The 23,267-nt window shown below is 48.6% G+C and overlaps 1 protein-coding gene and 1 long non-coding RNA gene across 2 annotated transcripts in view; one reads left to right on the top strand and one right to left on the bottom strand.

Moving 5' to 3' along the window:
• The window catches only part of LOC131901704 (BCAS3 microtubule associated cell migration factor), a 383,069-nt gene extending 359,918 nt beyond the window's left edge, over positions 1-23,151 (top strand). The window contains exons 15-16 of the mRNA XM_059252806.1: positions 10,995-11,162; positions 23,023-23,151. Of these exons, the coding sequence (XP_059108789.1) occupies positions 10,995-11,162; positions 23,023-23,096 (242 nt within the window). The 3' untranslated portion in view covers positions 23,097-23,151. The remainder of the gene's footprint in view (positions 1-10,994; positions 11,163-23,022) is intronic.
• LOC131901705 (uncharacterized) lies at positions 2,872-6,229 on the bottom strand. Its single transcript, XR_009376846.1, has 3 exons — positions 6,037-6,229; positions 5,735-5,860; positions 2,872-4,296 (listed from the first exon to the last, which is right to left on the bottom strand). It is a non-coding gene; the product is annotated as an uncharacterized LOC131901705 (long non-coding RNA).
• Positions 23,152-23,267: the final 116 nt, after the last annotated feature.

Raw genomic sequence — 23,267 nt, 5'->3', positions numbered from 1 at the left:
CTTATCCTAGACTTCACACACACCTTCTTGAAAGGCTGTGTTAGAATGGCAGTGAGAATCTTTATTCGTGAAGGATTTTTGGCTTCCTGATCAGTTCCTTGAGTACATTCCCAGAAGGGGCAGTCTCAGCTCCAAGCTTGGACATAGCTTTAGTCTTAATACACATCGCCAAATTCCCCGTGATAGCCTTGTGAACGGGGTCTGCTCATTCCATCCTTGCCATGCTCCGATCCTGTTTACTTGTTTATTGTTTTAAAATGTGGGGAGCTGTGGGTGTGGTGGTGCAGACTCCATCCTAGCACTCAGGAGACAGAGACAGGTGGGTCTCTGTGAGTTTGAGGCCACTGGGCCTGGACAGTGATTCTAGGCCATCTAGGACTGCAGTGAGACCCATCTCAAAAAAAAGTTAATGAGTGGAAATTGCTCTCCCTACCCTCGGGTGTGGGAGAAGTAACCTTCAGTAGAGGCACTTTACCTGCCCTCTGGAGCCCTAGAAGATATCCTCAGTGAAATGGGGTACACATGCCTACCCTTGTGCTCTGATTCCCCATCCAAGGCTTTTGCTGTGCACCTCACACATCCTCAGCAAGTCATTCCCAGGCCAGAGGCTGATGTGGCCACTGCCTGCCTTGATATTGTTCCTCCAACTATTCTCACCTGAGAGTCCTCCGTACTCCCTTTCCCTCCTCAGCTTTCCACAGAGTGCTCCCCCAACACAGCCACTCACAGAGCCATGACGTCATTTTCTGTATGGGCCCTGTACCCATTTTACAAGCTACTTGTCCAAACACAGTATCGTAGCAAGTTTAGTTACAGGTTTAATTGATGTCCCAGGACAGCCAGGGCTAGGCAAAGAAATCCTGTCTCAAAAAACAACAACAAAACCAAGTTTAATTGATTTTTGCTTGCAATTTATGAGTGGAGGCATCTCCTTTTTACAGATGGGAACAATAGCCCTCCCCCTGTGGGGGTGTCACAACAGAGGGTTTTGTTAGGTGGGGCAAGGAAACAGACCGATGGGGAAGCTGGTTGGGGACCATCAGGTTACTAAAGGTTCCTTTATTTTCTTTTAAGGATTAAAAGATTGTTTTTTCAAGGTCATATGGATTATTGCACTGACTGATTATAGACGGGAGAGTCCTGTTTTCAGGAAAAGCTCATCTGTTTTGAGACCTGTCCACTTCCTTACAGTCAGTTTAATCAGTGCCGTTTATCACGAGTGACTCCATTTGATTTGCTCTGGTCTCTTGAGGGCCGAGTGCAAGATCTCAGTCCAAAACAATGGCCTCCAACCGTTTTGCTTTCTTCATTCTTATGCTAGCTGAACTGTCATTCACATCAGCTCTTTAGTTCCAGAAGCAGGTATGTGTCTGAGTTCAAGACCAGCCTGGTTGACATAGTGAGTTCCAAACCAAGCAGGGCTTCATAGTGAAACCCTGTCTCAAGAACAGAACAGAACAGAACAAAACCACAAGAGAAAATGTATCCTCTTCTGTTTCTAGAAGCCAGAAGTTTAAAATCAATGTATCTGCAGGGTCACGTTCCTTCCCAAATCCCGGAGAACTCTCCCTTGCCTCTTCCAGCTTCTGGGGTCTGCCGATGTCCCTCTGTCTCTGTCTCTCTATGGTTACCCTCCCTCTGTATCTGTGACCTCCCTCTTTCTCTTATAATACAACAGCCCTAAATCCAGTGTGATCTTGAAACCCTTAGTTATACCTATTTCTTGTTAATTTCTGTGTGTCAGAGGGTCTGTCTGTCGGTGTGTTGGGGTGTGTGTGTGTGTGTGTATGTATGTGTGTGTGTGTAAGTATAAGCAGTTACAAGCTACAACACACTTGTCAGAGGACAACCTCAGATACCAGCCCTCACATGCTATTGTGTTTGAGACTGGGCCTTTCATAGTTTGCTACTGCATAAGCCAGACTACCTGGCCCATGAGCTTTCCAGCATTTTCCTGTCTCCAGCTCCTTTTTCTTGCTCTAGGGGTGCTGGAATTACAAAGGCATGCAACTTTATATGTGGGTTCTGGGAACCCAAACCAAGATCAGATCTTTATGTTTGTGTGGCAAGTGTTTTGTCCACCGACCCCTTTCCCCGGCACAAAGACTATTTCTAAATGAGGTCATATTGGGAGTCTGCAACTGGACGTGTGTTTGGGAAGGATGTGAGACACTGGAGGTTACCAAATCACCCGCCACTGGGGAAATGACTTCCCTCAGGTCACAAAGTGAGAAAGTAACAAGAATTGTCACTTAAACCTGGGTCTTCTGCTTATCGTGTGCCTTTAATTTGTTAAAAAAACAAGACTGCTGCTGCTGCTGCTGCTGCTTGGGTTATCTGTTTGTAGGAAATGAGATTTGGTAGCTATTACCCTAAGTTAGCTCAGACATCATCTCACCGATGCTTCGTTGGCGTATTATTGACAATGACATTGACGCCATTAGTGCTGATGGGAATCCCTTAGGTGGGAGTCACTCCCTTATACTTGATAGAGTGACACCCTCAGGGACAGATGGCCTTGCCTAGAGTAACAAGGAAAGTGGTGGGGAGAGTTCTGGTTATAATGTCTTGATTCATAATCTCTATTCTAACTTTTAACATGTGCATTGTCATCGATGTGGCACATTATAAAAGTAGCCTCAATGTCCTAGTGACCACTTTGTATTAAATCACCATGAAATACTTAGTGCCTCCATCACTGTTCAACAGTCCCCTGTTAATGTCCCATTGTTTAATTCAGCCCCAGCCCCACCCCATATATTGACTATACATGGCAGGCTGGTCCATGAGTCTCTGACCAGCAACTTGTCCTCTCTCACAGTGGTTCTAAGGGCCTTTGGAAAACAGGAGGATGTCACCATCACACCTGGCAGTCAGTGTTAGCTCGAGTGTTTCTTTACCATGCTGGTATTTTGTTTGTTTGCCTTTCTCTTTTCTAGTTCACTTCCAAAGCTGGAAGAGCAGATCTTTTCAAAATAACCTAATGGCCATAGCCCAAGCCCCACAGCCAAGTGTCTGCATATGGAGCTAACATGGTTTACTGATTGTCATAAATCATTAAATAATCTGAGTGAAAATAGATGTATGTTATACATACATGCATATGCGTTGTAATGGATAGCTGAAGTCGGGGGCCCCTTTGCTATGTAGCACATCTGTCTGTGGGTGTGGATTGTACAGTCATCTGTCATGTAATGAATGGGTAGGTTCTGAAAAATGTGTCTATCATCTGGTGATTTGTTGTACAAAGCCTACTTGTACAAATCAAAATAGCACATACAAGTCACTCACTTGATGTTGTCTTAGACACACACACACACACACACACACACACACACACACACACACTTTTTGGTTTTTTTTGTTTTTGTCTGGCAGGATTTTGCTATGTAGTCCAGACAGGCCTGGAACTCACAGTGATCCTTTGGTTTCAGCCTCTCAAGTACAAGGATTACAGACATGTAGCTCTGATGTCTCTTGGAATTAAGAGATACAGTAAACACAAGCTATGGAGTCTGCTGCATGCAGAACCCAGCGTGGTTTTACAGTCAACTTTTTTAATAAGTAAAAAGAATATGCTCTCTGAAGTAGCAATGATACATAAAGTAGTAAAAGCTGTTCATTATCACCACCAAGTATTGTACTGCACATAATTTTGAGTACTGTTTTTAACAATTTACCCCCTTGCTCTGTCTTTATTCTACATGGTACTGGGTTACATAAGGACATTTTTATACATGTTTATAATATACTTTGAGCATGTCCCTCCCAACCCCCTTTTTGTTCTTTTGAGACAGGGTCTATTCTATAACCTTGATTGGTCAAGAAGTCATAGCAATCCTCCTGCTTCAGCCTCCTGAGTGCTGGTACTATAGGCATGAGTTTCCATGCCCTGCTTGCACCATACTTCTGTGTGACTGAAAGCATAATGGATGTGTCTTTGCTGACATCCAAACAGACCTGTACATGATGCATTGCACTGTGAGGATGGTTGTGATATCACTTGGTGATCAACTGTGCAGGTCCATTATGGACCTCATGGACCACCACCTTCCTTTTTTTTTTCTTTTCTTTCTTTTTTTTCCGAGACAGGATTTTGCTGTGTTGTTTTGGTGCTTGTTCTGGATCTTGCTCTGTAGACCAGGCTGGCCTCGAACTCACAGAGATCCACCTGGCTCTGCCTCCCGGGTGTTGGGATTAAAGGCCTGCACTACCACCACCTGGTGGACCACCATCTTCTATGTAGACCAAAACATTGTTGTGCAGCATGTGAATGGAGTTCTTTTGGGAACCAACCTAAAGGATCAAGAGGAAAAGATGAAATCATCATATCCTCTCACCCTACCTACCCTTCTAACATGAGTCAATCTATTATAAATAACATTGTAGGTGGAGTTTTTCATTAGGACCACTGGTCAGGTCTGTCCTTCCAGCTGCTCCCAAATAACCACACAGAGATTTAATATTATAAATGCTTGGCCGATAGCTTAGGCTTGTTACTAAGTAGCTCCTACAACTTGAATTAACCCATATTTCTTATCTATGGAGGTATCTTTTTTCATCATGGCATGTTCATCTTGCTTCTCTCCACATCTCCTGGTGACTCCACCTTCTACCCTGTGCTCTCTTTTTGTCTGCAAGTCCCACCTAACCTCTGCCTGTCCAGCTATTGGCCAGTCAGCTCTTTTATTAACCAATGAGAGTAATACATATTTGCAATGTACAAAGTTTGTTCCACAGTATAACATACTACTGACATGTTAAAAATATACTTGAGGGTTGGAGAGATGGCTCAGTGGTTAAGAACACTGGCTGTTCTTCCAGAGGTCCTGAGTTCAATTCCCAGCACCCACATGGTGGCTCACAACCATCTGTAATGAGATCTGGCCCCCTAAAAATATATATATATATATACTTGAAATAGCCGGGTAGTAGTGGCACACGCCTTTAATCCCAGCACTCAGGAGGCAGAGCCAGACGGATCTCTGTGAGTTCAAGGCCAGCTGGTCTACAGACAAGATCCAGGACAGGAACCAAAACTACACAGAGAAACCCTGTCTCGAAAAATACACACACACACACACACACACACACACACACACACACACACATACACACACACACACACACACACGCTTGGGGACACAACTCAGCTAGTAACCAACACAGCTAGTAATCAAGGTTCTCTGGAGAAATAGAACCAGTGGGAGTTTATGTAGGCAGGCAGGCAGACAGACAGACAGAGACTTATTATGGGAATTAATTTATAATTATGGAACCCGAGGAGTCCCATTGTTACCTGGGGAAGTCTGCAAGTCCAGAGGCCTGAGGACCAGGAACACCAAGTTTTAAGGGCAGGAGAAGACACTATCCCAGCTCAGAGAGAGCAAAATCTTCCACTTTGCATTAGAGTCAGGTCCTTGGTGGGACAGTGCCCACACACATTGGTGAGGGAGGAGCATCTTGCTCCCATCTCGCAGAAAAGATGAGAAATGCTTCACAGGTACTGGGCATCCTTTAGCCTGGTCAGGTTAACATGTAAAACTGACCGGTGTGCCGGAGGAAGCCTATGTCCTCAGCTGTGCTCATGATGGCCAGCCCGCAGAGTGGAGAAAGGGGTGCCGCCCACAGGGCTTCAGCTCAGTTCAGTGAAGTCTGGTGAGTGGGGCAAGTATGCCCATGGCTACCTGGCTAGGCCTTAGTTGTCATGGCATCTTTATTACAGTGAACTCACCTGGAAGGGCTCATGTCTCGAGGAGCATTGTTTATTCCAGAGTCTGTGTTTGGTGCGTGGCTTTTCTCTCTGGTGGCTAGAACCTTTCCATAGGAGGTTTTCAACAAACTTCAACCCTGGATGAATCTAATTGACACAAATAACAAGAGTGTGGTTAGTTACAGTTGGCAAAAAGAAGCATCTCACCTGCCCCACTCTGTCTACCCAGGGCCCCCTGGCCCCTTTGAGGATAGTACACAAAGGCAGAACACAAGCTCCGCACCGTTCCCCAAGCTGCCAGTGTTCCAGATGCCACAGCTTACCTTCTAGTGAGTCTGTGAAACCTAAGAACCCGGGAGGAGTGACTTGCACAGGATGCCAAGCTAGGAATCAGGATTCGGGAATCCCACCTACAGACAAGGCCCCATGGGCTTGCGTCCAAATTCCAGAATCTTCAGCTCTAAGTGCACCAAAAGCCACAGAGTGAGATGCTGTCCCTTTCTGAGACGCTGTCCCTTTCTGGGATGCTGTCCCTTTCTGCTCACTTACCTACCATCTATGCTTTCCTCCTCCTTTTTAATCTTACTTCTATTTTCTGCCTCTCCTAGATGTTCAGGCCGTGGCACTCAGTCCAGATGCTGTTGACTGAAGTCGCTGTCCCCTTTCTCAGGTGACCGTGATCAGTCAGTCAGTTCCCAAGTCTGTTGGAATGAGCATGGCCAGTGGAGTTCTTTAACTCTAGAGGAATCCAAGTCCTCAGGAACTTCCAAACTACCTGAAGGGCCAAGCATGTGAACAGGATGGGGATGGGGATGATCTGTAGGGTCCCCATATTAACCTGAGTCCCTGTGCTTTAGTCCATCCCTAAAAACTCTGAAATTACCTGTACAATTTTCTATATGTAAACATACTACTTTTTTCCCAGTGCTGGAGACTAAACCCTTATGTAGGGCCTTATATAGTTCATATTTGTTAGATAGGCCTTTTACTACTGAGCCACACCCAGCCCTATAGGTACATATCTTTCACTCTGTGTGTGTGTGTGTGTGTGTGTGTGTGTGTGTGTGTGTGTGTGTGTGTGTGTTCGGAATTGAATAAAAAGCTTCAAGCAAACTGGGAAGACACTTGCTGCTGAGCTGTACCCTCAGACCCAGTCACACATTTTTATTGATAAACTCATACTTTCTCCAACTCCGCTGAAAAAGATAAAGTCCCCGTCTACACTGTCAGAGTCTGGGAGTCTGTTTATTGCCCCTCTGGTAGTTTCCTCGAGCAGATCAGACTTGAACTCAACCTTTGAGAGTGAGATCTAGAGGATTAATAAGGTAGGAGAGAGCTCTAGAGGGAAGAGTTCCCAAAAGAAGACCAGTTAACACCAGTCACCTTTTGCCTCTAGCTCAGGAGATGGTGGTAGCTGCTGCTTCCCAGAGTTTTGTGAACTCAGCGCCTTTCCCCCTCACGCTCTTTCCTCATTCCTCAGAAGAAGGCTTGACTCCTATCAGAGTGGACACTAATCAATGTTTGATGAATGTGTGAGTCCGACGGGACAGCTGGCATGAGAGGGCCTTGTAAACATCTTCAGCAGCAGGCCCTGGTTGCTAAGCACGTGTACCCTGAGCTTTGCAAATAGCCGGCTCTAGGTGAGCATTCTCTGGCCCCCTGAAACAGTCCTGTCTCCATAATGGGACATAAACATCCCCTGTCCAAGGGATTGTCTCTGGGCCAGTCGAATGAAGGAGAGCTGTTCCGTCAACACTGACAAGATTGGCAGTTTCCTGAGTGCCAGAAGTGACCTCATCCTCCGAGGGCTTAGCTTCTTCCCCCAGCACCTGCTGATGCCAGTGTTCCTGCTGCCCTGCTCTCACTCCAGCATGAGAGGCTCGTCAGCCAAGGGCTGCCCAGGAAAGGGAATCAGCACCTCCTCGGGGCCTCTGCTTAGCAGGGTGAGGAGGGAGGTGATTACCTCTCTGCTTCCCAGGGCAGCAGAGAGGAGCAAGGGCTCCTTTGCTAATCACTCTTGGGTTCTCCCATGGCCTGTCCACGGCATCTTAGCCGCAGCCATGCTCCGAGACTAGAGCTATTGGTTTGTCTTCTCCTGAGTCCCACCAGGTGGACAGGGTGAGTCATCATCATGACTACCATGCTAGAAGGAATGTGGGCTGGTTTCAGGGTGGGCAGGCTTTTGAAAAGCATTGCTTGAAGGTGACAGCCATTCTCCAAACCCATTAGGGAAGACAGAGGTGATTTTTACATATTCCTGTTCTCTACAGCAGGTGCCACTAAAGGAAGCACCATGGGAGCTAACAGGGTGAGCTCCACACTAATAATTAAGATGTGTCATTTACAGGCTCCAGCTCTGTCACTTAGCTGTCCATGCTTCAACTCCCCTGTACGTAAGGCCATACCTATACTAACTACCGTTCAGGAGCATTGTGATGGCCGAAGTGAATGGTGCCACCTGCAGCGGCAAAAGGGTGTGCTTACTTGGCATTACTGCCATCATCAAGACAGTTATTGTCATTATTATTACTTGCAGTGCTGGGGCTCACACCCAGGGCCTCCTGCATCCTATGCAAAGACCCTACCACTGAGCCATACCCCCTGGATTAACATGTCCACAGGCACACCTACTACGTGCAGAGCACTCACGTGTCAGGTGTTTTCTCTTATCTAGCTCGGCCCCCACAGCGGCTCTGAGGTTACATGAGTTCTGGTGGGTGAGGAATCTGAGGCTCCTGCCTTGAGTTAGGCAGCTACTCAGGTCAGACTGTGTGTGTTAGCCGAGGTTGGTCTCCAGTCTCCACTCTTAACACCCATTCATGATTCTTTTCTCCTGTTACTTTGTCCCTTCATATATTCTGTACTAGCTGGCATGCTGACATATGTCTATAATCTTGACCCATAGGAGGCAGAGGCAGGAAGGTTGGCAGTTGCAAGACCAGCCTGGGTTACATAGGAAGAGCCTATCTCAAAACCAAGACCGGAAAAAGTACCTATTCCTCTGGCGTTTCCCATCGGGGGGCTGGGCCCTCCTCCCAAACCCTTCTTGTTCTTTGTTCCATTGCTTCCCCAAACCCCTCTTGCTGTAGCCTTTTTCGGATGTTTTTTCTTCGTCCCTGCCTTGGCCTCAGCCCCCTTGTTCATTTCTCCACCCCGTGTTCCGTTGCCTGGCTCTCCAGACCCCCGTCCTAATCTTGTCCAATGGAGGGCAGCTCCCTGTGCTGAGGCTCCTTCCACCTGATAAACTGATGGAAAGGACCACAATCTTAAGGCAGGCTCCTTCCTGGGGAGGTGCCTCTGTAGATGTGGTCCACTTTCCCTGTGCCAGGAATCGACTTCACAATTAGGTGAGAAATAAATCAAAGCCAGAGTTGCCCTGATGAAATTCAGGAGCCGGCAGTGACCCTTGCCACACATATAAATCCCAGCCGGCCAGCCAGGGGCCTTTGTCTGGTCAGAGAGTTCAGGATTATCGGGCCCACTTTGCTGATGTATGGAGGCACTGGCTGTCGGAGTGTTTACTAACGGTTATCACCTCCATGCTGGGGCCCTTATCGCAGGCAGGGCCGCCCGCCGGGGCCGGGGCTCGCACCCTCTCTATTACCACCTGTCAGTGGCCGCGAGTGTGCACTGACACTACCCAGTCCTGCCCACCGAGGAAAGATAGTTCCTGACGGCTGATCAAAGAGGAGAAACAAGACCTGATAAAGAGTGTGCGTTTCATGTACTTTTAACTTCGGGGAAACATCGGCATTTGCATTTTTTCCTGGTCCCCCTGGAGCTGGCAGGAACCAAGCCCAATAAATGTAGTGGATTCAGTTACCTAATCGAGAGGGAAATGGTATGTGCTTAAAGCAACAGACCATGACCATAATCTCTTTCCAAGAGAGACCGGATGAAATAAGCTTTCTCAGTGATCTTGCCGGAGAATAAAGTCGAATCTCTTGAATTCAGACTTTGAAGTTATCTTGCACGTAACATCTAATCCTGGCATTCAGCGGAACACAGTGTACTTCTGGAACTTGGGAGCAGGTTTGGATTAAGGAAGGATCCTAGCTGGAGATGTTATCACCCAGCTGTGTCACTCACATCCCTGAAACGGTACCCCGCACATGCCCGCATCCCTGGCGGCTGGGAGCCGATCTGCAGTGAGGTAGAACCAGTTCCAGACCGAGGCATCAGCACATCTGAGTCCTGGCACCAAGGCGCTCACAGCCTGCTTGCTGTTCACTCTGAGCCCTTGACCTCGCTAAGCCGTAACTGTGAATGAGGCTGGGTATAGGTTGTAGAACACAGTGACTTAGGACAGACGCGTTTTGTTTCTAAGTTTAGACTACGTACCCCTCCCCATTAATCTGTGGTGGTGGTGTGTGTGTCCACTTACATGTATGCCAGTATGTGTATGGAGGTCAGAGGAGACTCTCGAGCGTCAGCATTCACCTTCCACCTTGCTTGGCTCTCTTGGTTGTTCACCGCTATGAGTGCCAGGCTAGCCCACTCACCAGCTTCTAGGAATTCTCCTGTCTCTGTCTCTCATCTCACCATAGGAACACTGGGATTATAGATGCTCCCACTACACTCCACACCCAGCTTTCCTTGGGTTCTGGAGATCCAAACTTGGGTCATCATGCGTGTGTTCAAGGACTTCAGTCACAGAGCCATCTCCCCAGGCTGCCTTTTAATTTAGACAGTGTCTCATGTAGTCCAGGCTGGCCTCAAACTCACTCTGTAGCTGAGGATGACCTTGGACTTCTGATCCTCCTTCCTCTACCTCCCAAGTGGTGGGATCACAGGCATGTACCACCAGGTTTCTTAGTTTGGTGCTGGGGATTGTGCCCGGTCTCGTGTGCCAGGAAAGCATTCCATCAAATGAGCGACATCTGTCACCTGTAGCCACTCCTGAGGTCGTAGGTGGAGAGTGATTATGTTAGGTAATGGCAGAGTTGTTTGGAGTGAACCTGGGAAGGAGTTCCTTCCCTCTGCCCTAGCTCTCAGAAGTCTCTGAAGACCAGAGGGACCCCATCACCTCTCAGAGACCATTTTAATTCCAGGTGCTTCAGCGATTGAGGACGTCATTCATGGAAGTGTTCTCTCTGGCCCAGTGGCATGAGCTACTGTCCTCAGCCTCACACATTCCCGTTCCTAGATGACCCACTTTTCATTCTTCTGGTTGAAAGACTAACGTGGCTCTGGGCATGACAGGCCATGGGTGGCGGGTAGACAGAACAGCCTGCCCTCTGAAGGCATGGACTCAACTTCTTATGTCCCATCTGCGTCACAGGTACCTTTGACCGGAGCGTGACCCTGCTGGAAGTGTGTGGGAGCTGGCCTGAGGGCTTCGGGCTGCGGCACATGTCGTCCGTGGAGCACACAGAGGAAGGCCTCCGGGAACGGCTCGCAGATGCCATGGCCGAGTCACCAAGCCGAGATGTCGTAGGATCCGGAACAGGTAAAGGTGTCAGCAGACTTCTAACCTGGGTTGTGACTGGCGACTGTGGGGTTGAGCTGGAGTGGAGAGGGCACATTGTTAACCATTTGTTTCTGTGGTTTACCACTGTGGAGTACTACCCATCACAGAAGCCTCTGGCACTGGAGAATCCTGTAGGAAGGAGGGTTCCCAGAAGAACCGCCTCTCCCCCTGGAGCAACATTCAAAAATACCCTGAAAAATACAGTTGTAGGCCTGGGGCTGAGCTCAACATCAGAGTCCTTGCTTGGCCTGCATGATCCCTAACTCTACTGGTAGAGAGAGACAGACAGACAGACATACTTGTTAGTCGTTCCCAAAAAACACCTCAGGGAAGGAAGACATAAGTAGTAGCATATCTTCCCTTCATGCCCCAGTCTCTGGGGACTGGGACCTGCCAGCAAGCAGGCAGGGCTAGCTCAAGCGCACTCCCCCACACACACAGAGCTTTTCTTTCACATGCCTTTCACTCCAGACCAGGACCTGTGAGAGTCCAGTAAGTCCAAAGTGGCTTCCTGCATCCACATGGTAATCTTAAGATATCCTTTGGCTAGAAGTGAACCCTACCCCCATATAAGTGCATGTATGTGTACACACATACACACACACACACACACACACACACACACACACACACACACACACACAGAGTAAGAGTCATCCCATCTCCATTCTGCTATAATACAGGCTTCTGCCTCTCTTATTTCTAAAACACTTCTTTCTCCTTTCCTGTCTCTCTCTTTCTCTCCACTGTTACTAATGCTCCAGCCCTGCATTGTCACCCACCCAACAGGCCCTGTCCTAGTTTGCTGAGGTCAGTGAGTTCAACAGATCCTGATTCCCTGATTTCAGGCCTGCCTTCTCTTTCTCATCTGAGTCCGCTAAGAACATCATCTCCGATGTGACCTGTCCCACCCCTGCTCCACTCTACTGTAGAAGAGGGACTCAGTAAGGAGAAGCTTAGAATCCCTGGGGTGGCTGGGTGTGACGCACCTGACATTGGCAATCCACCCTGCTGTTCTGTGGGTTCTGGGGCCTTCGGGTATTAGGTTCCCATCCCTGAGGGTGCCCATCCCTGCATCTCCGGGCTGGTTCTTCTGCTCCTTTACTAAAAGGGCAGAGGTGTAGCACCTCTATAGCTTAGTGGGTCCTGCCTAGACAGTCATTGGCACCTGCAGAGTGCAGTGGATGGGTAGGAGGAGTTAAGCTAGGGATAGGGAGCACATATCAGGCCCTAGATGGCAACTGTCTCAGAGGCCTGGCCTACTCTAATCCCTGTCACCCCTGGAAGGAAAGGAGATGCGAACCTCCAAAGCTGCAGCAGACTGTAACCCTCCACCAGGCACACACATGCATAGACCTTCTGTACCCTCACATCCCAAATGCACAGCAAATCCATCCCAAGGCCTCTGCTCTCCCTCTACATCCAAAGATAGCAGCTCTTCCCCTGCCCAGGTGCCAGTGTGAACTCCCTGGGAGCGAACCCCAATGACAGATGCTTTCTGAACCGTGGCTGTAGCACAGCCTTGCCCTGTGTGTCAGGACCCCTGGCCAGCCATGGTTCCTATGAACCAGAGCCTGTGTCCCTGAACTCAGCCCCAGGAGTCTCCCTCTTCCGAGGGCTGAGAGCCCCTGAAATGGCTTCATCTGCCACCACCTTCTTCAAAGCCTCGAGGACACCTCAGCATCGTCTGGTGGGCAGTTTGGCAGGGATATTTAGTCACTGGAACATCAGCCTCACGGGGAGCAACCTGCGCAAAGCTGGCAGTGATTTATCTGCCAGACAGCTGAGGGGCTCGGGAGAGTTTGGTCTTAATAAGCAGGCTTGTGAAATTAAATAGAATTCAAAGAAAAAGAGGAAATGAAAAGGGCATACCCCACAGGTCAAAAACATAGATCCATCACCCCCATTTTTTCTCCAGCTGTAGGATTCCATTTTCTTCCTCAAATGGTCACCGAAAGGGATCCCATTGGTTTTCATTTGGCCATATTAGGTGTATGGTTGTTTGGTTTGGTTTGTTTTAATTTGCCTCCATTTTTTTAGGTCAGTAAGCAAATGAAATAAAAATTAACCAGTTGCTTCCTTCTCTGTGGCTGAGATGCACTATCCATTTTTTTTTCTAGCGAATATATCCACCGGCTAATACAGCAAAGACAGGCCTGGCCAGGGATGATCAGGAAAGGACAGTGCCCATAGACGAGAATTTCCAGCAGGTCACTCTGCCTGTAACACCTCTGTCTTCTCTTTCCAGCTCTCCTTCTCTTGGTGACTCAGGGACACGCAGATAGGGTAGTACTGAGTGTTTGCCTCTGTTGGGTACTCTGGTGTACAGATAAGTCAGGGTCTCAGGGCCTCCCCCAGGCACCTTCATGTTGATGTCTCCTTATCAGCTTGCAGCTGAGGCCATCACAGAACCTGCTCTCCAGACCCCTGACACAGAGGCCCTTGTAACAGTGTTAACACTGTTAATGGTGGGTTGGCTAGCGCTGGGTATATAAATTGTTTAACACTAGCTCTCCAAAGGGAAGCCAAAAACAACCCTCCCCCACACAAACGGTTCTGACTTGTGGCTATCAGTAGTGGGAAAACCTCGATTATCATTGTTTACTACAAACTGTCAGCCCCCAAAGATAGGTCATTGGGTGCCTAAAAGCGGAACAGTCGGCTGGCTCCAGTGCCTCACAAAAAGGCATAGGACCATAGGACAAATGAGCTGTCTGTCATTCAAGAAAAGGAAAAGCCTACTGTCCAAAGCAGGGAGGTGGAGAGCTGTTGGACAGGATGAGTAGTTAGATCTGTCACACCATATATTGGCTCTAGTAAATAATAATGTACCATATTCTTGAAAACAGCTAGGCAGATAGATAGTAAATGTTCTCACCACCAAAAAAACAAGGTAAGTATGTGAGGTAATGTGTGTTAATTAGCTGTGTTTAGCCATTCCACAATGTATATGTGTTTCAAAACATCATGCTGTACATAATGGGGATATACATTTTTTAATTAAAAAGAAAAAAATTGGTTTTTTGAGACAGGATTTCTCTGTGTAGCCCTGGCTGTCCTGGATCTCTCTCTGTAGACCAGGCTGGCCTTGTACTCACAGAGATCCGCCTGCCTCTGCCTCCCAAATGCTGGGATTAAAGGGGTGAGCCACCACCACCCAGCCAAGAAAATCATTTTGAAGAGTGCTCTGCCCAGGAGCTGACGAGCTGTGCAGAGCTGGTTGAGGAGGCAGCATGTGTAAGTCCCTGGGTCTGATCTTCAGAGCTGGAGAAGCAAAAAGATATGCAGAGTCCAGCCCTGGCCAATCAGCTTCTGCACTTGTCCTTCTTCTACCAGGGCTGGGGATTGAACCCAGAGCCTCACACTTGCTAAGCAAGCTCTCGACCACCAAGCTCTACCTCTAGCCTAGCATCCGAATTGTAGCATGTATATATTGAAATTTGAGAAGATCTGTTTAAAATGTGGGGACCATGCAATGCAGATGTCGGTTCAGCCCTCTGTGGTGGCTGCTGGCCAGTCGCTCTGATGAGCTTACACATGTGATTTGCAAGTCCCACTGTGATGTAACTGGCCAGATTGCTTTCTTTCTGATTGCCCTGAACCTCTCTCACCCATTACCTCTCCATCATCCCTTTCCGTAAAGCTCCAGCTTGAGGTCATCTAGCCCTGCTCTTGTGTTGCTGGAAAACAACACTTGCTGTTCATTGAGCCTCCGCAGATCTGTGGACCCGACCACTGAGCTGTGCTCTGCAGTGTCTGGTGGGCTCTCCTTCAGTGTCACTCAGTGCCTGCCTTCGCAGCAAACCAGTGCCTGGAACAGAGTCCAGCTTGTAGCAGATATCCGGCACCTGTCTAGTGACTGAGGTCTCTGCACCTACCTGTGTGCCAACGGTTGACTGAGGTCTATATCTTCTTTGGTACCTACTGTTCACTGAGGTCTGCACCCACCTAGGAGCCTGAAGCTACACACGGTCCCTGCTTGTTGATGGGTTTCTGGCCTTTCCCTTCTTTCAGAGACCCCCAGCTCTCTCTCCCTTTTGCTGCTGTTTATTTAGTCCACATACTCAGTCTCCATCTTGACATCAGCCACTTCCCTTCTATATACGGTTTCAACCCCCACCCCATTCTCCTCAAATCTCCTACTGTACCATCTAGGCTCACACAGTCAGAGAATGGTTATCATTTGAGAAACCTGTCAACTTCCTACCACCCAGATCCTAAACATCCTGTAGCCAAAGAGGAGCGCTCTGTGTCCCCAGCCCACCACTCTCCTCCCTGGAGTCATCACTGGACATCTGGGGGCCTTCACCTGGGCCTGGGAGACCTCCTGGGGCTGGTTTCATCTCTCCAGCTGCTGGGTCTGCTGCCTCTGGCTGTTCCTTGGCCCCTTCCTGGCTCTTCCTTCTCACCTCTGTATGTTTCTCAAGGTCCTTCCCTTCTCCCTCTGCACAAGGCAATCTCTACTTCTGTAGCTACAATCATGGGTAAACTGATGAAGACCAAGCCAGGCTCTCTCCTGATTTCCAGAACCCTCTACCCAGTCACCTGCTGATAAATCCACACTTGTAAGAGCTCAGCCACGACCTTAGCAGTTCCTTCTGTAGGCACAGCCCACTGGCTAGGCCCCCCTCTCTCCAGACCCACCCCATTGCTTTTGAGCTAGTCAGGCTGGGTCCTGGCACCCTGTACACGTGCAAGGCTCTGCATATCCTTCTGCTGCCCTGAATGTGTCTCCCTGATCCCCCTCCCCTCTCAACCATCTCCTCCAAAAGAACCCAGCTAATTCCTACTTAGCAGACATTCCTTTCAATATTGCCTTTTCTTCAAAAAATAGCATTTTTAAAATAAACAAAATAGCGACTTATCCAATTGTTTTGCGCCTAGGTAAATATATAATTTAATGCTCCTCCTAAAAAGAGGATTTCAACAAACACTTGGGTACACATGGAGTCCGTTTTCAGCTTTAATTCTTCTAATCACTAGTCCAGAGTCCTCACTCCTTCTTGTCTTCTCCAACACTTCACACCAAGAGCCCAAGCTTTGTGTGTAGACCACACAATCCACAGAGAGAGAGGGAGGGAGAGAGAGGGAGGGAAAGAGAGGGAGGGAGACTGTGGACTCACAAGCAGCTCTCAAGGCCAAGAAGGACTGTCTTTGCTAGTGACATTCTAGTTTCCTTTCCCGTCCCTACTAAACTATCAGTCAAGGAGAGGCTCCATCCACCAGGGCCTTAACTCTGTCCAGAAATGCTTAATCTTTGCCCCTCGCTTTCTGCTGTAAATACATACTACGTCCTGACCCAGTTTCCCAAATACTCAGGCTTTCTCAGCACAGTGCCCCAGATGTACATGCTCACACTCTCCAGGCACACTGCTTTGGTTTCGTGATGCTTCAGTGAATTGTGATTTGCAGTTTGAAAACCAAGGCTGCAGTCGATTCTGCTAGAGCCTCTGCTATTCCCTGTCCATGTGTTAGTGACCCAGCACTCGAGGCCTTGAGATTTTTTTCAGTGAACTTTTATTTATCGAAAGGGTTGTGCTTCTTTCCCCCTTCCTAACCTGAGAAGCATATTTGAACATCACATAGTTTTTAGATGGTCAGTTCGTTAACAAACATCTGTGGTTTCCTATGCTTTGCAAAAGATGATTTTAATAAGCTCCGTGTGCACGTGGGGAGTACATGCATTGCTGCTGACCTTCACCGTAGGGCTGTAGGAAGCAAAGTCTCAAGAAATGGTCAGTTCAGTTCCCAGCACTCATATGTAGCTCCCAACCGTCTGTGACTCTAGTTCCAGAGGATCTAATGCTTTCTTCTCATCTCTGCAGGCACCCCACACACACACACACAGAGTGCACAGACAGATGCACATGCAGGACAAACACCCATGCATACAAAAGTAACGTTTTTAATTAGTAAATAAAAACAAGTGAGAGCTTTTGTGAGGGATTGGTTAAATGTATTCACTAATCCTAGAAACTCAGTGTGTTGGAGCCTAATTTTACCATGAAGATTGGTAGTTTATAGCAAAATGTTGGCATGTATGTCTATACATTCCAGAACTCAGAAGGTCCAGGCAGGAGAATCAGAAGCTCAAGGTCATCGTCTGCTACATAGTGAGTTCGAGGCCAGCCTGGGCTACATGAGATCTTGTCTCAAAAAGAGGTTGAGGGCTGTAGAGATGGCTCAGTGGTTAGCAGTGTTTGCTGTTCTTGTATAGGATGCAGGTTCAGTTCCCAGCACCTACATGGTGACTCATAACCGTCTGTAAATCCCAGTTCCTGGGGATCCAACACCCTCTTCTGGCCTCTGTGTGCACCAGGCATGTGTGTGGTGTGCATACATACATGCAGGCAACACTCACACACATGAGATAAAAATAAATACAGTCTCTTTTTAAAATGTGGAACTGTTAAAATCCCCCCCCCCATACCTCAAATGAAAAGTTACAACTCAGGAAAAAGCTGTGTCCTAGAGAACTCCTTCCATGCCACCATGTGGGAGCCAGCAGCGTGTTGTCGGGATGTGGGCCCTCATGTTCCCGTGTTCCTTTGCCAGGTCTGTGTGTATGTGTGTCCTCCTTTCTTCTTTTTACTTCTTTCCTTTTTAAAGGAAGAAACAAATATTGGGACTCCAAGTTCAAAAGTTTCAATGCATGATCTCATGGCTCTGTTCCTAGGCTGTGGTGAAGCAGAGCTTCATGGCAGGGAACAGGGGTGCTCACTTTGTCGTAGATATGGGGCGGGGGTGGGCAGGGAAAGCCAGTGCTGGGTTTGGGGAGAAGTCTCAGTGGACCAAGTGTTGGTCATGCAAACACAAGGAGTAGAATGTAGATCCCCAGAACACATGGAAATGCCACTGGACATGGTGATCTACCCATAATTCCAGCACTAGGAAGGAGCATAGACGAGGGAACCCAGAAGCAAGCTTACTAGCTGGTCTAGTCATATTGAGAGACCCTGCCTCAAAAAAAGTGATTTAGGAAAGACTCCTGACATCAATCTTGGGCCTCCATGAGCATGTGCACACACATGTGTCTGTATGCATACAACCATGCACGCATGCACACCACACACACATAAACATGCAGGAAAAAAAGAGAGAGGCGACACCGAGATGTGTGTAAGTAAAGGTTGGGCCATTCTGTAGTCCGAGGTTAGCCAACGATGCCGTCTTTACAAAGCTGGGTTGACTTGTCACCCCACAAGTCACATGTACTACCATGCCAAGCCACCAAACTGCTCTGAGGCCTCACATGATCTTCTTGTCTCCTCCTTCTTCAGGCCCTCTGAATTTCAATGGTGTTGACTCCAGGTACCTTGGAAAAGGTTCCCATCTTCATCCTCTTCGTTAAAAACACCTTACATTACTTTATTTTTATTTGAGTGGGGTGCATGTAGAGGTCAGTGGACAACTTGCAGAAATCAGTTCTTTCCTTCCACCAGAACTCAGAACTCAGGTTGTTCAATCCTTGTTGGCAGGTGCCTTCGCCTACTGGGCCATCTCTCTCTTTTTGGCCTCTTGAGAATGACAATATCCCTCCTCCCCGTGATAGCCAGTGTAGCAGCACATGTGGCCCAGTCTCCACTCTTCCATCTCTCCATCCCCCTGGCCTCCCTTCTCCAGATGGAAGAGTGTGATCCATCCACCCAACATTCTCTAGGCTTTCTTACCAAGGACTCTGAGCATCTCTGGATAGTGCCTCTCATTATCTGTTTCCCCTAAGTAACCAGTGCCTTGGAAAGTGCCACCATCATCAAGGTAATTTAGCCAGGTATCTGGGCCTTCTCCCCTGCTTTGTCTGTGTGGACCCTGGATTTTTCCTTCTATAGCATTTACAAAGAAAGACTTCTTTCAGTGTCTTCTCTCAGTGGCCTCTTGGGTGGCCCCACACACCCTCTCTCTAGTTGCAATAGCAGATCGGCACATTCCTCACCAGACTAGGGGAGAAGAGGTAAGCCACAGTTCCTATCTGGGAGTGGCAAAAGCCTTGGGGGAGGAGATGGCACTGAGCTGTGATCTCTTCCTCTTTGGCTCCCGTTCCCAGCTCCTACCAGGACCCATTAGTAACTAAAGCAATCAGGGCTCAGGCTTCTCTCCCTAGCCTGGGGTGTGGTCTTTCTAGAATGCTGCATATATTAGTCGCTCTTCTCATTGCTGACAGACTAGCTGACAGAGCAGCTAAAGGCAGGAAGGATTTATTGGAAGTCATGGTCAAGGAAGGAATACCATCTATCATGGTGGGAAGGCGTGGTGACGGGAGCATTAGGCAGCTGGTCACATTGTATCTATATTCAGGAAGTGGAGAGAGAGATGGATGCTGATGCTCTCAGCTTGCTTTCCCCGTTTTATTCAGTCTGGAACCCCAGACCATGAGAAGGTTCCCTCCTTAGTTAAACCAACCTGGAAACACCCTGACAGACATGCCCAGAGGAAATCCAGGTGACTTTAAGACTGTCAATTCGTAAAATTAATCATCACACTGTATTAGTCTTCTGATGGCTGTGAGAGACAGAGGAGAACTTTAAAAAGAGAGATTATTTTGGCTCATGATTTCGGAGGGGGCAGTCCATGGTTGCTTGGGCAAAACATCTTGGTGGCCAGAGTGTGTGATGGGGAAGGTCCTTGACCTCACAGAGGGCAGAAAAGCAGAATGAACCACTTCCTGTAGCTAGGACACACCTCCCAAAATAGCATCACCAGCTAGGGACTAAGTGTCCAAAATGTGAGCCTCCAAGGGACACTGGGTATACAAGCCACAACAGATCTAATAACAAAACTGCACTTTGCAGCCACAGATGCCCTGATTGCTAAGGGTGGGAGAGGAGACTAGCTCCCAGAGGCCAGAGCCACCGAACACAGCCTGTCCCACCAGTAGGTCCTAAGCAGCCCTGCACAGCAGGGAAGGACAACTATGGGATTGTGGGTGGCTGCAGTTCCAAGGGTGGCGCTGTGGGTGTTGCTATTTGTGTCCCAGCACAGTGTCCTAGCGCCTGTCCCTAGCTATTTTCCACCAGGAGCAAAGGCCAAGTCTTGAGAGTCCCTTCAGCTCCCAATGTCAGCTGCTGCTACTGGGAAGAACAGTATTTCTCTTCTGGTGAGATTTGGATTCAAGAAATGGAAGAATGCATGTGGCCCTGGGCCCTTCTCACTCATCTCTTAGGAGTGAAACAGGAAATAGTGGGAGCACTTGCCTCCCATCATCATGGCGAACAGACCCTGGACACTGCACTCAATCGTCTGTGTCCCCACATCACTCCAGACAGGGTGGGCAGGCTTAAGGAGACTCTGTCTGCTGTGTAAATGTCTCATCACAATTCTGCCAGATTGTTAGCTATTCCTCTCTTCAGCTTCCAAAGCAAGAGGGAAAGTACTTGAAATTACGTTTAAAAAGAATTAAAACAAGGCACTAAGGGGGCTGGGGACAGCTTACTGGTAGGGTGCTGGTCTGCCGTGCACAGAGTTCTGGGTTCAGTCTCCAACATCACCAAAGAAGACGTTATTTCTAAAACAATAGTGTCCAGTTCTGACCATCTTACTAGTCTCACCTGCTCAGAATGTGACCCACTTTTTATTCAAAAAAGGGGGACCCCCATAAAGGAAGGGGACCCCATTCTTAGGGAGGCTGAGGTCACTTCCCTACTTACAAAATGCCAGCTGTCTTCATAGCCTGACCTAGGCTCTTGCCATGGTCTTTAAGTGTCTTACGGGTCTTCCCTCCCTCCTTCTCCTGCCTGGCCCACCTTCCCCATCCCACTTCAGCTTGTCCCCAGCATCCTGTAAGCTTGTGACTGCAGCTCCCTCGCACAGTGGTCCACCCTGAAGTAGACTACCCCTCTGCACAGTCATTCCTTTAGACCAAACCCACAGTCTCCTTCTCCAGCTCACCTCCTTGTCCATGTGTGTCTCCCTGAAAACCTCTCCATACCGGCTGCATTCAGGGTGCTTGGCCCTGGGCAAGGGGTGTTTATTGACTTTCCCATGAACAAGCTGTGGCTGACATTCTTTTACGTGCCACCTGGGGAAAGACCAGCTCCGTGGGTCTTTCCGCTCTTTCCTTATCCATAGTGCTATGGGTGCATCTTGACCCAATTCTTGTTCCTTGGATCCAATCTGATTCATCTTTGTTACCTTTAACCAGCAGTGCTCCTTGCCCAGCATGCAGCCCTGGGATGAACGCCAAGCTGAGCCTCAGTTAATGTTTGTTGAATGACTGATTGGGTTTTTGTGGCCTCTGAGAGGTAAATGAAAGGCAGCCAAAGCCATGGGAATAATTATCTTGCTTAAAAGACACACTTGTTAGTTCCAGGCCAAGTCTTAGAACTGATTCCAGCTAGGTTGCTTTCTCTGCCCCTCTCTTCTGTCCCCTCTGGAGCTGCAGCCAGAGGAGGAACCACAGTAAGAGTCCAGGGCTAATGAGTTTCCCCTGCACATGTCCTGTTTGCCCATGGCATGGCATGCTGATTCTTGTCAACAAAGAGGAAGTGCCAGTGTGGCCTCTTTGGTGACTCTTCGGCATACCCTTTCCACATGTTGCCCCAAGGAAAGGGACTGTGGAGCATGTGCAGGCTTGGGCAGAGGGTGGAGGGCTACAGGACTGTTGCCAGGGGCCTCCCCTGTACCATTACACTGGGTAAATCATTAACCCAAGAGAGGATTCTTCTTGGTCCCTCCTCCTCTGCCAGAGACTTCACCTTTACTCGCTGGCCCTTGGGGAAGGTGTGAGGTCCCAGCAAGGCAGAGCAAGCATCGTTACCCACCTTCTCCTCTGCCCCAGCTTCTCAGACGGCAAGGGGCCATAAGCTAGGAAACAGGTCCATCCCAGGAAAGGGAGGCCACAGATGACCCTTGATTGCGTTAAACATGAGACATTTGGGGTTGCCTGTTGCAGATAGGCAGGCAGGCCTCCTCTTAGGTGACTGTCTTGCTGCCTGCTCTTCCTGTGCTGCCCCTGGCCCCAGGAACCTGCAGGCCCCACTGCCTGAGCCAGTTTTCAGTGTGCTGGCCAAATCCTCCCGTTTTCAGAGCTTTCCCTGCCCCCATCCCCCACATGTGTCTTGTTACTGTAGCTCAGTAGCTTGCAGCTCACCCCTCTTCATTTCATCAAGTTTGGGGAGACTCACCTTCGAGCCACTTTATTTATTCAGGTTGACTTTTTCCATTCTATGCCCTCGCCTCCCTTGTGCCCATTATATTGGCATATTCCAGGCCCCAGCTGGCTATGACTGGCAATGTCATCTCTACTCGTGTGCAAGTGTGTGGTGCTGGCTTTAGGGTAGCTGGGGGAATGGGAATCGAGCCTCTGTGACCACACCTTCATGGAGCTTGGCCTGGTCCTTGGATGACTTAGAGCTTCTTTGTTTTCATACTTCATTCATCCAAAGCCACAAAGAGCTGACTATGAGGATCCAGGACTACCTCTGAGCATGAGTCCACAAGCGCTCCCAAAGAAGTGCAGTGCAGTGCCAAGCAGCTTTGGACATCAGACCTGTTGTCTAAATCCATAGGACCATGGGAGAAAATCCAAGGAACCACCCAGAAGCCTGGGCCTGCATCCTCATCCTTCCCTCCCCACCCCCGAAGCAGGCAGGAATAGAGGAACTCAGTCCGTGGAGACCGAGGAGGAAGAAGGAAGGGATGGAGATCGCTAGCTTTGGCTAATGAGAAATCGAGATGTGCTGGACCTTGGAACAGACCACAGAATTAATTCTCCCCTGCAAAGCCATCAGTGCTCAAACCAGATTTTGATATCTACTCAGTTTGATCTCAGCTCTTGTTGGACTCTTAGAAGGTCCGTCCATTGTATGATCCTCTTTAAAGAACTATTTTATTTCCAATGCAGACACAGCCCTTGACGTAGCAGTCAAAAACAGCACCCCCGAGAGACACATGGCTATGAAGTGTTTGGGTATGTAACCTCCTGTCTTTGCCTATAACGGAAGGCTGGGTCCCGCTGCTCTTTATGTCCCTCACATGGGTGTCTCCCCTCCCCTGGAGCTCAGGCTTCAGGAAACACTGGAGGTCAGCTAGGACAGGAGGTCTCTTCTGCAGGGGACTGGTTTGGGATAGGGAGTGGTGGCCATCTTT

This window comes from Peromyscus eremicus, unplaced genomic scaffold, assembly GCF_949786415.1.
Source record: "Peromyscus eremicus unplaced genomic scaffold, PerEre_H2_v1 PerEre#2#unplaced_226, whole genome shotgun sequence".
Taxonomy (NCBI): domain Eukaryota; kingdom Metazoa; phylum Chordata; class Mammalia; order Rodentia; family Cricetidae; genus Peromyscus; species Peromyscus eremicus.
Note: the sequence above shows the minus strand (reverse complement) of the source record. Positions and strands in the feature narration are given on the sequence as shown.